The 15370-nt window shown below is 38.5% G+C and overlaps 1 protein-coding gene across 1 annotated transcript in view; it reads right to left on the bottom strand.

Moving 5' to 3' along the window:
- CRIM1 (cysteine rich transmembrane BMP regulator 1) overlaps positions 1–15370 on the bottom strand; it is a 650317-nt gene that overhangs the window by 572810 nt on the left and 62137 nt on the right. The window contains exon 2 of the mRNA XM_063443119.1: positions 10035–10208. Coding sequence (XP_063299189.1) covers positions 10035–10208 — 174 coding nt within the window. The remainder of the gene's footprint in view (positions 1–10034; positions 10209–15370) is intronic.

Here is a 15370-nt window from a genome sequence, read left to right as displayed (position 1 = left end):
AATCTCTAGTGGTGGTTGACAGCCGCTATAGGTGCTTCCCCGACGCTCAATGTGAAACTGCTTTCCTATGGGCGTTTTTAAAGCGCGTGCAGCTCTGGCCCGCGCATGCGCATTCGGCTCCACTCGGGAGCTGACATCAGAGGGGGAGGAGAGATCACCAGCGCCCGGCGTTTGATAAAGGTAAGTGGGTGAAGGGGTTTTAACCCCTTCAGCCCAGCGGGTGGGTGGCCCTGAGGATTATATGGTGTCAGGAAAACTGGGTTTGTTTTCCTGACACTATAGTGGTCCTTTAATCTAGCATTATGTTGGTATGGAGTTTAAATACTAGAAGGTTAAATTAAAAAATTCTGGATTCACGAGCCATATCATACCGCTGTAGCCCTATTTAGTGGTTATGATGCCAGGAGTACCCCAGTAAAGGGGCAAAAGGATTTGCAATGGTTTGCCCTCTTGCCTGCGTACCCTGGTGGCCAGTGATAACATCCAGCTTCTGCAGATTCAATGCCGCCAGCCATCCATTACACTAAAATCATCAGCTGGACACTCTCAGCCAATGAGTGCCATTCTGTGCATAGGATTATGCACAGAATTTACATTAGCCAGTCCTGAACGCTAATGATTCCCCGATGATGCTGTGATAGGTGGAGTTACACCTCTAACAACAAAGTGGTTAAACTGCATATGTTTCAAAGTGAAATGCTACACATACCAATTCCAGGCACTATGACCACTTTATCACTATTGTAGTCAAATCACTGAAGTGGTGTAAATTAACCTTGTAACAATTTTTCTTGTTCCCCAGTATCAGATTAATTGCAAAGTGTAAAAAGAAACAAAGAAAAAACAAACTGTTAGCTGACTATTTCGCTTAACAACAATTGCAGAATATGTGCTTATGTCTGTAATTTGAGTGTTTTGCATGCCCTGTCTTGCGCTTGTTTTAAATGCCATGCTTTGTTTTGAAAAGTTAACATGAAAACAGAAGAAACGTGAAAATGATGAGAATCTGTATAGCATGTCCTGGAGTGAAGTTATTCTATTTAACACGCAAAAAAAAAAAAAAAACACTTTGTTGAAATTTTCAACATAAGGCCCTAATGTGATTTTAGTCCACGGGAGTTTCCATCTCACATCCCAACACGTGTTTATTGCTGATAGCAGGCGGCAGGCAGCATCACGCACACATTATGACTTATGCATGATTTTCTTTGGATTAAGCTTACTTCCACTAAATCTGGAGACCAGGGAGATGCAAAACAAAAAACAAAAAAAACAAGGAAGACAGGAAAGACAGCTGCCAAAATAAGAAGGAATGGATTATATTGTGAAGTGGTAGAAATGTCATTTATATAAAATGGGTTGGAAGCAGCATATTGTCATACGTATTGGTGCTACAGCAGAGAAGATACTATGATGCTCAGACAGTTTTTTGGAACGTCCTGCAATACCAGATTACCCATGAGGATGCTAGAGGATTTAAAGCCATATTCAGCAACTGGTGGGATGCCAATGTAAATGGGTATATATGTGAAAGGAAAATAAAACATATTTTTGCTTTAATCAATTAAGTGTAAACAAAAGTACACGTCAGTAAGACCTAGCTTATTTTGGAATGTACTCTCTGCTGTCTGGGACTTTATACAATATGTAGCATTTGCATTATCTGCAAAATGTTAATGATATAGAAACATAGAATGTGACGGCAGATAACCATTTGGCCCATATAGTCTGCCCAATGATCTAAATACTTTCATTAATCCCGGATAGCCTTATGACTATCCCACGCATGCTTAATCTCCTTCACTGTGTTAACCTCTACCACTTCAGCTGGAAGGCTATTCTTCACACTCACTACCCTCTCAGTAAAGTAATACTTCCTGATATTTTTAAACCTTTGCCCCTCTAATTTTAGAGTAGGTCCTCTTGTTGTGGTAATTTGTATTCTTTTAAATATAGTCTCCTCCTTTACTGTGTTGATTCCCTTTATGTTTAAATGTTTCTATCATATCCCCCCTGTCTCGCCTTTCCTCCAAGCTATACTTGTTAAGATCCTTTAACCTTTCCTTATAATGCTTGTTAACAAACATCAATATGTCAAAGATGCATTTCCCACCATAGTGAAAATTTGTAAATCATTATTGTGGTCAATGGACCTCTACAGATGCCCAAATACTTAGGGATTATTTACTAAATTCTGAGATGGGCCAAATGATCTTGAGTTAAGATTATTTACATAAAGAAATACAGAGTTTGTATTCATAACTCAAATAACGTCCAACCCAAGTGCAGTGAGATTGCTCCCAAGTTCAGTTGCATTGTTATCTTGTCATTTAATTAAAGGAACACTTAATGTAGTATTTCTGGTACTAAGGGACTGACTCGGATTCTCAGCAATGTAAACACTGCCTTTACTGAGAAACAATAATGTTGATATTGCTTTCTAAGGACACCTCTAGTGGCTGTCACAAGACATGAATTTATTTGATGATCTCAGCCGGGATGGAGTGATGGCTGTGGTAAGTCCAGCGTGGCAGGGGACTAAAAGTGAGTAATTTAAATATTGCTGTAGGGATGCTCAATAATCTAAATTATTAGTAAAATACTGTAATGTTAGCAATACATCATTATATTTCTAATGTTAGAGTGTTCCAGTGGCTGAGTAACCTAAGGTCCCAAATGAAGCGAGTGCAACCATGCTCTTTGGTGTTTCACGTGTTACAGGTGTCCCTATGCCGGGGTGTATAGGTGTGTTTGTTTATCTGTGCGTGTCAATGTGTGTGTTCAAACATCAATACTACACATGATCCCACTCCTGCATTGAAATAGCAACACTACATGCACTATATATATACACCAATAACACATGCCTGTATTCAAATGCCAAAATGATATACACATATACACCAGCATTCTGAATCCCAATAATACTGGCTGGGGGCCTGAGAAATTGTCCCCTATGCCATCTTTTAATAATTCGGGGTCCCTACACCCCGACAGCTCAGGGTGGCAAACTATTTTGGACATTTAAACACAAATATAAAAAGTGTATTTTTCAGTTACTCAAATTGTTAGTTGATCAATAGATGTTACTAATAACCAAGTGATGTTCATTTTACCCTTCTCAAAAACAGAAAAGATTGATAAAATACCTAATAGGAATTTCTCCTGTAACTTTAAGGTCTGAACAGGTATAATATCCAGCACATTAATGAAAAGATCAATTTTACAGCAAAAGTAAGTAAATGAAAATCTTTAAGCAGTTATATTAATGCCATAGGATATCTTAGACATACATGTTTAATTCAACTTTCATTTCAAATACACAAATGATGTAATGATTCCTACCTCCCTGTAAAAATGTGTTTCTACTCATTGATGTCCATGGTATTGTACATCCTATAGACCATATATAGCGACTTAATATTGTTGGATAAGCTTTTCAAGTGACCTAAAGGGACACTATAGTCACCAGAACAATTACAGCTCAATGTAGTTGTGCATGCGTTTTGCCGTAAACACAGTATTTTTTAGAGAAAATGCAGTGTTTACATTGCAGCCTAGGGACACCTCCAGTGGCCACTCCTCAGATGGCTACTATAGATGCTTTCTGGGGCAGTGCACTGAAATTCCGTGTCTCCACCCTCTGCATGGCGACACTGAACTTTCTTCATAGAGATGCATTAATTCCAGGCATTTCTACGAGGAGATGCTGATTATAGATGATTTTTTTACATTTTACTATTTTTTTTGTAATTTAATTTGTTTTATTGAGGCAGAGTATATGGTGTTACCAAGATCAAACAACATATATGAAATCATGTATAATGGGAACAGAATGTATACCTATTTTTTTATTTATTTTTTTTAGAAAGGAGTATATAGCTCAAAAATGTAGCATTAAGATCAATAGACTTGGAACTGTATCATATAAGCAGTGATGTATCTACCACGAGACTGGCAAGGCATTTGCCTTGGGTGGCACTTTCAAACACCCTTGCCTTGCCAGCCTCTTGTCTGGGGGGTCCCAGGAGCTGGCCAGCTGGCCACCACAGGGCTCCCTGAAGGCTGGCACGCACGGATAATTGAGGTGGGCGGCGAGGAGCACTCTACCTCAGCTCTACCCTGCTCAGCTCCTTTGGGCGCCCCACAGTGATGCTGGAGCCGGAATAGGACGTCACTCCGGCCCTGGCATCACTGAGAGGCCGCGCGAGGGAGCTGAGTAGGAGGATCAGAGCTCCCTCGCCGCCTGCCTCCACTGTGCCTGCCAGCCCCACCTCCTATGTGTCCACTGATCTGCAGCCACCCCCAGTGGACCACAGGGCTGGGTGGATTGAACAAAAAAAAAAAAAAGAAGAGGATTGTGAGAGTGTTAGTGAGCGAGTGTGTCTGTTCGTGAGTGTGTGTGTCTGTTAGTGAGTGTGTATGTCTGTCACTGAGAGTGTATATGTTTTAGTCAGTGAGTGTGTATGTGTGTTTGTCGGTAATAGTGTATATGTTTGTCAGTGTGTGCATGCGTGTCTGTCACTGAGAGTGTGTGTCTGTCAGCGAAGTGTAGCTGATTCCCCTTTAGGCACACTGAAAACTGTGCCCATATCAGGATTACCATTCTAGCAAATGTACTGCAAGAAAACCAGGGAATATGAGAACTCTGAGAATGGGCAAAAGCTCAGAGAAACTCTACACCTCGCTGACATGATTTAAAGAAGGATGAAAACTTTGTCCGGGTTGCAGTATCTCTTGTGCAGAGAGATCTCTTGTGCAGAGAGAGCTTGCTGGACTACCCTTATGGGTGGGATCAGTCTTATATGCAAATGGAATAGGTTCTCTTTGTAATGGCACAAGTGAGCAAAAACATTTTTGAAACCTGAGTGGGGACCAACAGAATAGGAAGCTCCTAAATTCTAAGCTTTTGCTCGTTCTTAGAGCTCTCATATTATCAGTTTTTGAGAGGGTGAACCTGGCTTAAGTCCCAGAGTCAAGACTCTATATTTCCTTGGGCAAGTCTCTTTATCTATCTGTGCTTGCGGCATCTAAAATAGCAAGCTGAAGGCCAAGGAATCAAAATGTTGTGTATGGTATATCCTTTTCTGTAGAGGAACTTAAATGTTACCTTTTATGTACTTGGCGTACAATTTAAGTGCTACTAAAGGTTTGTTGTTTTCGGTTTTTGCAGTGTGGAATACCTTATGACAAATGGCAAACATATATAAATATATATTATAAACCAGGTTTACAAGGTATGAAAGACCATTTAGTAGCATTTAAAATGCCCTTATTCAAATGACATTTATTAACATTTCAAAATACATGTATAAAACATTCAATATGACAAGCTTAGCCCAGTGAAGGAATACTTTAAAGGCTGTAAGCATTTATAGATATGTAACTGCTAAATAAGTGAGACTTTCTTTACCAGCATAGGGTCTTTTGAGACTGAATTATAATGACAGTATGAGATATCATTGGTCCTTAAGAGAGTTTAAAATATATATTAAAGGGACACTATAGGTACCTATACCACTTAATCTCAATAAAGAGGTCTGCATGCAGTGCCCGTGTAATTTTAGCCATGCAATGTAAAACATTAACATTTAGTAAATACAGCAAATATTCCACTAGCGCACATCCGCTGCAAGAACTAAGTCAGACGTGGCTTTTACATGTAACTTCCCCATATGCCTTACATAGAGAGCATTTTATTAGAGAAGTGCATCTCTGGCAGCTTGATGCTGTGCGACCAGGTGACTGCAGGAACTGGATCTTGGAAAATAAGTAAGTAACTTTTTTTCCATTAGATTTGGGTTGGGATGAATCTAAATGGTGAGGCGAACACTATACAGTTAGGAATACAGGTTTGTATGCCTTATGCTTTAGTATGTCTTCAAGCAAACTGGATTGGATGGATAAAAAGATATCTAATAACCTAGGTGCAAAATAAGACATAAAAATGCCATGGCATATTTAATTAAAGTGTCTTTGTCATCCATGTTGTATGTACCATCATATATAGTTTTGAAAACATTTACACTTACATTTTCAATATGTTTAGAAGTTGTTTTTTCAAATAAAATCAAATAAAAATCAAATAAAAGTTACTATAGTTAAAGATTTTCAAATTTGTTTTCAATTTATGGCAATCCACTAGTTAGTAAATAAACCCCATTGTTCATAGAGTTTTTTTTATTTGATTTATTTTTTATCAATAACGGTGATGAAAGGACTAAAAGCTGTGAGGTAATTAATAGCCAAATCCATGCTGAAAGACTGATCGTTCCTCAATGGATAGTTCAGCTTAATTACTTTAATCTATTTGTATTATTTGTTTTAACCAATTTAGGGAAATGCAATACAGGTGAAACTGGCACCTTAAAGCAACTTTGCATGTACCATAACAAGGTATATGTTATGTAATGGTAATGGTACATCCAACCTAAATGTTGACAATCTATAGTGTTTGACAAACCATTTTCAAGCACACCCATAACGTGAGACCATAAAATGAAAAATGTTCACTTCCATGTTGCCTGTGCCAGTTTTAGAAAAGCGTGAGCATGCATTGCAGGTTCTTGCTGTTTAGTGAGAGGTGGTATGTCTGAGCTTTGGACGATCCATCCACACTGAATTCATGCAATCTTTTAGGTGGCTGATTTGATGTAGTCTAAATAAATCCTTTGCTTTTTAACCACTAAATTAAGCTACAGTGAAGATAGTACTTCTAGTGTCCATTTAAACACATTGGCAAAACAGATAAAAAGTTTATCTTATCTCTTTGTCTCTTTTGTCCATATGACCTGGGAATATAAACTCCTACTTTGTTTTCAAATGTGAAATCCCTATTTGACAGATTGTGTGTTTTTGAGTCATTTCTAAATGAGATTACAGTGGTATTTCTTATAATGTTCTAACACTCATTCCTGTAGTTAAACGTCTGACATATAATCACAGAAAATGGAAATATCAATTAACTAGATTGGTTACATCATACAACCAGTGATCTAGAATCTGTTGGCACTACACAAATCAAAGTTTACATTTTTTCATGTGTGTAGAAATTCTGACATTACAGAATTTATTGGCGCTATAAAAAAAAAAAAAAAAAAAAAACGTGTTGAAGCAAGTAAAATTATATTGTGTGTATTCCGAGGTTGACTGAACAATATAGGCCTAGTTCTCACAGGTCTCCCATAATTTCATTATGTCTTAAGATATGGTATTGGCAGTTTCTAATTTTCTGCTTTACAAAGTGAATACACAGACACAGTGACCTAAGACATGCTGCCAAGTATATACAAAAGCATACATTACCAGTTGCAAAAGTACTGAATAATGTTACTAGTTTCTATGGGAAACTAAGCTGCAGTCTTGTTGGAAACTGGTAAAACATGTTTAAATATAATCCAGAAAAGCTAATTATTGTGCTTTTTCTCCACGAAACTTCACAGGAGATTTTAAACAGGACACAGTTTTAAAGGTTACTAGAGGGTCAGGAACACAAACATGTATTCCTGACCCTGTAGTGCTAAACCCACCATATATATGTGGCTTGCCCTCCCTTAGCCCCCCTATAAAAGTTTAAAACTCACCTTATTTCCAGCGCTCCGCCCCCTTTGTGACACCATCAAAATGGCAGAGTTTACATGAAAATGCCTGAAGGGAGTCATTATACTCATCAGAACAACTACATTAAGCTGTAGTTGTTCTGGTGACTATAGTGTCCCTTTAAGGCTAGTATTGTCTGCGCAAATGTCAGGTAACCATGTACTTGGTTAATAAAGTTAAAAAAAAAAAATAGTGCTTTTTTATGGCAACATCAATCCATCTAAAGGTGTTAAAAAGCCATTTAATTTTTTTCCCCATAAAAATTATAGATGTAAAAATGGATTTCTAAAACATGTCAAGATCTACAGCTGATTGGCTCGCAGTGCCTAATATGTATGTGCTCGTCTGCAGCCTGATTGGTTGCAGAAGTTTGCTTCTGACACTAAAAAACACTGGTGAACTGATAAAACAAACTGCAAATGTCTACCAAAAATAGCCAACATGTGTCTATAGCTACCATTTACACCAGTACAGCTGCATTGTGAGGTTATTTATGATCTAAAACAGTCTCTTTAACCCCTTAAGGACCAAACTTCTGGAATAAAAGGGAATCATGACATGTCACACATGTCATGTGTCCTTAAGGGGTTAATCAGACCCTGGAATTAAAAACGGAAAAAGCTGAATATTTTCCTAAATACTGGCAACCACATGCTAATAGGAATATTATCTTTTACTTTTTAATGAACTGTCTCAGTACTGAAACATTTGCATATTTTCATACTGGAATATTCTATTCTACTTTTTAACATTTAGCATTACCAACAGATTGCTGGGCAAATCCATGTCATTATCATGCACAGTAGATGATGTCAAACCTGCTATCAATCACGTTTATTACTTAGCAATTTTACTCCCAATAAAAGGTTTACACAGGTGGCAGATTTATGTTATCCATATTCCAAACCCTTCTATACACATTTTACATTTTAATAATCTGTTGTTAATTTGTTTAATAATTATTATAAAACGGTTTGTCTACTTACAATATGGTCACCAGGGCAGTCCTGGACCCATAGTCACTACAGCACGCTCTAGCGGTTATATTGCATGGGTATTCATTTTTTAAAAGTGTAGGATGCTAATTGTGGTCAAAACTACAAACATAATTTCAAGGTATTTACACCAATGTCCAGATACAAATACACCTAGTTTGCATGTGCGATGTAAAGGTACTCTCTCTTCTATCTTCTTAATTCCTCTCCATTTTTTTATATCTTCTCAATTATGAGGCAAATTTACCACCACCATATCCCTTGTGGGCAAATATTCACAAAGCACACAATATATCTTGCTTACATATAGATATCATACCTCACCTGAAACTCTCTAAAAAAAACAACCAATAAATAATAATCAAATATTAATAAAAAATATATACAAATATTAATCTTGCTTATATTAAAACAAGTGTTTAATTTTGGATGGGCATCACAGTAAAAATGTCCTGCAAATGTTGAAACCAGTCAACGACTGTCTCAACGAAATTCCAATAGGCAGATATTACATACAGTTTAAATTCTTTATTAGTCATATTAAATGATCTGTAAATCTTTCACAAACCCATAATTGTATTAATAACATTTCTTTTGTAACGCAGTTTCATAATGATGTGATTTTCCTCAGTTTCCTACATAAAGAATTATAATACAAGGTCCGTGTGCAAGAGTAAGATTCAAGCATCTATTACTAGAAGTAATGGTCCTGAAAATTCCACTGCTGCATAAACAAGATAAAAGCCAACATATACAAGACATGTAATATTTTTTTCATGAAAGTAAATAAAAAACATAAAATTATTTAAAACAGACATCTCAAGATGGCATTTCTATAATTCACTGAAATATATGTTAGCAGCAGCAGCAGTGTCTCTGTAAATGTCAGGACCAGAATCTCTAATGTCTTCTACAAATTTTAGTTTTTAGTCATGATCATGTAAAAAAAGCATCTAAGCACCATTCAGCACACCTTAGCCACCACTGAATAACTTAACTGAATTCAATTAAAGGCACTTGACATCCATCAAAGTGAGGTTTTTACAGCCTTGTTAGTATTGAACTTTTCACCAGGTCATATCATATCACAACAGCACCCTGATATCTCCATGGTCTTGAAAGTAACTCACTAACACATTTAAATAGCCAATAATACACTGAGATTCCTCTGGGTGGTTTAAATAACCGATCACCATCATATCACCGATTCACTGTATCTGTTAAAGCAGGAATCACACCTTGAGTCTCTATAACAAGCGTAGCCAAACAGGAGACCTCCAGGTCTGTCATCTACAATACGTTCTTCTACAATCTTTAACAAGCCATCTACCAAAACCTGATTAGTATTATATTGCAGTAACATTAGATGCATGGGTTTCCCTTAAAACCCACGAACATGTCAAAACCTTTTACTTACAAACAGTAAATAACTCTGCTTACCTTCAATCCTTCTGAGTGCAGTTAGACATGATTCTTGGCTTGGAAACTCAAAGGGACTATTACAGGTTCTGATGGTGTCACATTCACATTTCCCGTTTATGATGTTGCAACCAGTCACAAAATTTTCATTGCAAGGTTCAAATCCATGCAGTTGGTAATCATCCCAGTTTTCATCTAAAATACAAAAAAAATTACAAATTATGTTATTGTAGGATTACCAGAACATGTTCTATTTTATGTTGACAATTTTCAATGCTACAATTCAAAGTGAAAAGTTTTCTTCATTTAGGTCATGGCCTCGACAAATTCCAGGCGCCAGGTCACTATGGCGACTAGAGATTTTGCCCTGGCTTCTGGGATTTGTCAGCCTTTTACCTAAAGTGGCCGGCTGGACAAACAATGGAGCTGTGTAGCTGGCCGCCCGTGAGAGCATGGAGGCGGCCGGCTCAGGAAGCTGTATAGCTGGCCGCCTGCGGGAGCATAGAGGCGGCCAGCTCAGGAAGCTTTGTAGCCGGCCACCTGCTCGCCCACGGGAGGTATGGAGGTAGCAGGCTGGGGCAGCGTGCAAGGGAGTAGTCTTCCTGCAGCTCCTCTTTGCTCCCTCACGCTGTGTAATGATGCCAGGTGCTGGAATATGACGTAATTCCGGCCCCGGCATCACTGTGCGAGGGAGCAGAAAGGAGCTGCAAGAAGATCACTGCTCCCTCGCACCCAGGAAGATAACAGCCCCACTGAACCCCAGGGAAAGTCTAATCATCCCTCCTAAAAGTAGGGAGGCTGAGTGGATTAGAATTAAAAATATAAATTTGTGAGTGTTAGAGAAAGTGTGTGTGTGTATATGTCTGTGTGTGTGTGTGTCTCTCTCTCTGTCAATGAGTGTGTGTATGTATGTCAGAGAGTGTGTGTGTATGTCTGTCAGAGAGTGTGTGTGTTTAGGTACCTGCCCCCCTCCATTCACATGATTGGTGTTTTTACTTACCTTTTTTACCCACGCCGTGCTGGTTTCGCTGTTTCTTTTCTCGCCTCCATAGCCAAGATCTTAATGATCTCAGCTAAGCCAATGCTTTCCCATAGGAGGATATTACACATGTTCTCTATGGGTAACATTCAGCGCCTCCATGTAGAGCACTGACACAGGACTCTAGTGGCTGTCTGAGTGACTGTCACTAGAGGTCTTAGTAGGCAGCAGTGTAAACGTTGCCTTTTCTATAAAAAGGCAGCGTTTACATTGAAAAAGTGACAGGGACAGGCTATAGGCACCAGAACAACTACATTAATATGTAGTGGTTCTGGTGACTATAGTGTCCCTTAAAAAAAAAAAAACTGGCTTCTAACTTTTTTAGCTGGCTCCTAGATACCAAACAAATTTGTCAAGCCCTGAATTAGGTAGTTAAAATGTAGAATCTTTATGTGTGTAATTTATGCAAAAATGAATAAAACACATCAATTTCCACTATGGATATGGCTATTAGGGAGCATGTAGCATGTATACAAATAAGTGAGAGAAGACCGATTTTGTGGGTTTTTATACTAAGTGCACTTTTTCAAATACCTAAGGGTTTATGTGAAATCACACTATTTGTTTCGCCTGGTATGAAGACCGTGTCCAGGATAAAAGAAAATACAATGTGTTTATTCAGTTTTTCATACAATAATTTTGACAAAGCTTCTACATTTTATGGAATACCCAGCTGAGAGGATATTAAAGAGAACTGGTGTTTCAGGTTTTAAGCTTGAAATTATGGATTTGGGTCCGTTATTCAATTCTACTTTGTCAAACCTGCACTATCACTGAGTGCAACAAATCCGAGGAGTTCTAGCATAAAATTTATAGATGGTAAATATCTTTTTGGGTGGTCATTTAAAATGATCATTTGTATAAACCTAGCACATTTAGCAGAGATGTACAAATTTACAGTTCCAATATAAAACATCAAATAATTGACAAACAATATGAACAGAAACAAGACGGGAAAATAAATGTAATATCTAGGGGGGTAGGCATGCGCACGCCATTTGCACAAGTTAGACAAAATTGGATGGCAAAGGACAATGTAAAAATAGACAAAATGCGAATTCTGGCCTTGTAGGAGGTATTTAAATGTCTAAAATAACGGTGTTAATTTCTCGATTGTCACTGAGAAAATATTTCTTCCCAATGGCAGATTCTTTGCCCGGTTCTTAGCAAATAGGAAAACATTTTTGGCCTAAGCAGGAAACGGGGACAAATAATCCCTGGAATAGGTATACATCCTATTTCTTTCAAGGACAAGTTGTTTGACATAGACAGACAATGGTTGAACCGCTGTCTCTTTAGAAAATCTACTATGGCTCCTAAAAGGTTGTATGTGACTCTTAAATGGACACTCCAGGCACCCAGACCACTGCCAGGAAAACGGATATGTTGCAGGGGGTGGAGAGTCAACCCAGCACCAAGGGACATTGGCGCTGGATTGTCAACCCAGCACCAAGGGACAGGGATTAAGTTAAGTAAATAAAGGGTTTGTAATCCTTTATTTAATGCAGGGGAAGGGGCTGAAGAGACAGGGGAAGGGAAAGTGCCAGGACTATAGCTTTATATTCCTGGCAATACACTATGTCTTTAATAAGAAAATTATTTTATATTTTTCATAAAAATTTTTTTAAATGATTTAATATTTAGAAAAATATATTTTAATATTTCTTTATATATTGATAGATTTAAAAAAAAAATATTTTTTTAATGAAACCAAATATATTAAATAATTTAAAAAGCTTCTCCAAAAATATAAAAGCAAAACCATAGTAAGCTTTTTTTCTTACTTGTGTAAGGTAGTATCAATAATAAATCACATACACTTTAGCCTGCTGTGAGTTACTTCTTAGGAAACTAAAACCAATTAAAACCAATATAGTTAGAAGTTAGAAACTTGGGTGAGATACAAGCAAAACCCCTTAAACACCAGACGTCATATATTGGTTATAACACCAGGAGTCCTCAAGAGCCATCCTGCACTTCTGAGCAAAACCATTTTCATATGATTTGAAACTAACCTGAAAGTCCATTACTCCCGAGGCTCTAGTGTTCTTTTCAGTATCACCAAAGTGGAGGTTTTCATTCTACTTGAGCTATACCAATTCTTTTGTAACTTTTCACTTTATTAATTGGCTGATAGTAATTAAACAAAGCATTAAGGCGAATTGTCAGTTGATCCTCTCTGCTAAAATAAGCCAAGTTCAAATTAATACTTGATTAGAACATTTATTTAGCTTTCCCTTGAAAGTTGGGTTGCCCTATAAATGTGTGGTACGGAGTGACAAATAGAATGAAATCGAGTGAAAAAAAAAACATTCAAAATACTCAGGTTCATAAACTAGAAAATATAACACAGAGCGGGCAATAAAAAATTAAGATGAATTTCTTTATTTTTCGGTCACCTCAAAACAATTGTTAAAAAAAATAATAGTTTAATCACGTTAACGTATCGCTATCTTTTGTATGTGACAGGATCATTCAGCCATATACATACACCTTGGGTCAGACAGTGTTTGAAAAACCAAAAGTAAGTCTCTGTGGTCTTCCCTGCTTCTGTACATAGAGACTGTCTGTCAGTTTTCAAGGTGCATGAACATGGCTGAATGATCCTGTCATATGCTAAAGGTAGGGATGAGTTTTTCTCATTTTATTTTTACATATACTTTAATCTTTTTTTGTTTTTGATTTTTAATTCTCTCTTTTATTGAGTGGTTATTGCATCACACAATACAAGGCAGGTAAAAGATGAGTCAGGCATCATATGAATGAAAAGATTCTAACTTGTATACATATGTAACAGGTGGTAGTCAGGGTTTGCCAGCGGTGCAAAGTGATCATTAGATGACAAGAGAATTCACCTATTTTAGAGAATTAGAAGGCTAGACACAGTAAAACCTGTAGAGCATTTCCAATCAGGATAACCACTCATTTTGTACATAGTACATGACTAGGTGCAGGCAGGTCATCTTTCTTACCACAAAGAAACATAAAATTGAAAATACGAAAACAAGGAATGAGTTATCAGGGTAATTATCGTATGCATAACATTTCTTGGTATGTGTGTGAAGTGTATAGTCCTAAAGTTCCACAGAGGTGTGCTGACCATATTCCTGCAGATGCTGTACTAGAGACCACCATCTATTTTGTGAGTGCTGCTGTCGGACAGCCTAGTGTGAGGGCTGTGCAGCTTAAGATAAGGCAGTTAAGCCTGCGGTGTGGTAATAAGTGTGAATATGTGCCGTAGGGATGGGGGACAATGTTTGGTGCCTCATTTGCTCATATTTACCCCTAACCTATGGGGGCAGCGGGGGAGGAGAGGGGTAGGTATCAGGATTGTAGGAGTTCTCTGTGAGCGTTTTGGTTCTAGTTTTAAAACAAACAATAGCAAGACAATAGGAAACTAATATAAAGCTATAAAACTGGTTTTAAACTTGAGTTACAGCCCATTCTATGGGGGACCACTTTGGTGTGGTTCATTGGAATTTATCTCCTTGCCGTCATCTGTGGTGAAGTGCACTGAGTTAGTGCCTCTAGTTCAGAGTCTAAGTTACCGAGTCCTGGACCCTGGTTGGTACAAAAGGTGTTGTGTACATTCGAGATGTCCCACTGATGAGTGGTTGGGTGTCTCACTGGAGCTACTGCGCCCCCCACGAGTGCTATGAGAAAAGCGGGGGCATCTGGTGGAGATGCCACTGTGTACGGCTTCCCGTCTTTGAGGACCATCAGCGTGCGTGATGCGGACCAGCGTTATGCCACTCAAGCTTCTTGCAGCTTCTTAGTTATAGGCTGCATAGCCTTTCTCCATAGTAACGTGGACCGGGTGACATCTTGGAAGAAAGTGAGATGGTGAGTTTCAAAGTCCAAAGGGGCCTTGTCCTGGAGGGCTTTCATGAGCCTTTGCTTGTCCGCGAAGGATTGGCATTTGAGTATAAATGTCTCTTGGAGAGCTCGTTGGGGTACGTGGGGACCTGCTATCCCGGTAGGCCCCATCCAGCAGGAGCAGTTTAGCCTGCTTGGTGGGAAGGACTGTGGATATCAGCCGTCTGAGGAAGTGTGGCAATTCCTCTGTGGATACTGCATCAGAGACTATGCGGATGTTGATGTTTGGTTGCCTGCTCCTGTCATCCAGAGTGTCCACTCTGCGGGTCAGGAAGGAGTGTGAGGTTTGCATTTGTTGCACTGTGTCACCCAGGGCTGCCAGGCCTTGCTTGAGATCAATCACATCTTCCTCAGTGGCCTGAATGCAGTCCGTGACTGCTTGGACCTCAGTTTTGACTAGGGCAATGGCAGCGTCAAACAGCAGCCTGATTCTGTCATAGAG

The sequence above is a fragment of the Pelobates fuscus genome, chromosome 2 (genome assembly GCF_036172605.1).
Source record: "Pelobates fuscus isolate aPelFus1 chromosome 2, aPelFus1.pri, whole genome shotgun sequence".
In the NCBI taxonomy this organism is placed as follows: domain Eukaryota; kingdom Metazoa; phylum Chordata; class Amphibia; order Anura; family Pelobatidae; genus Pelobates; species Pelobates fuscus.
This window is presented reverse-complemented; position numbering and strand designations above follow the sequence as displayed.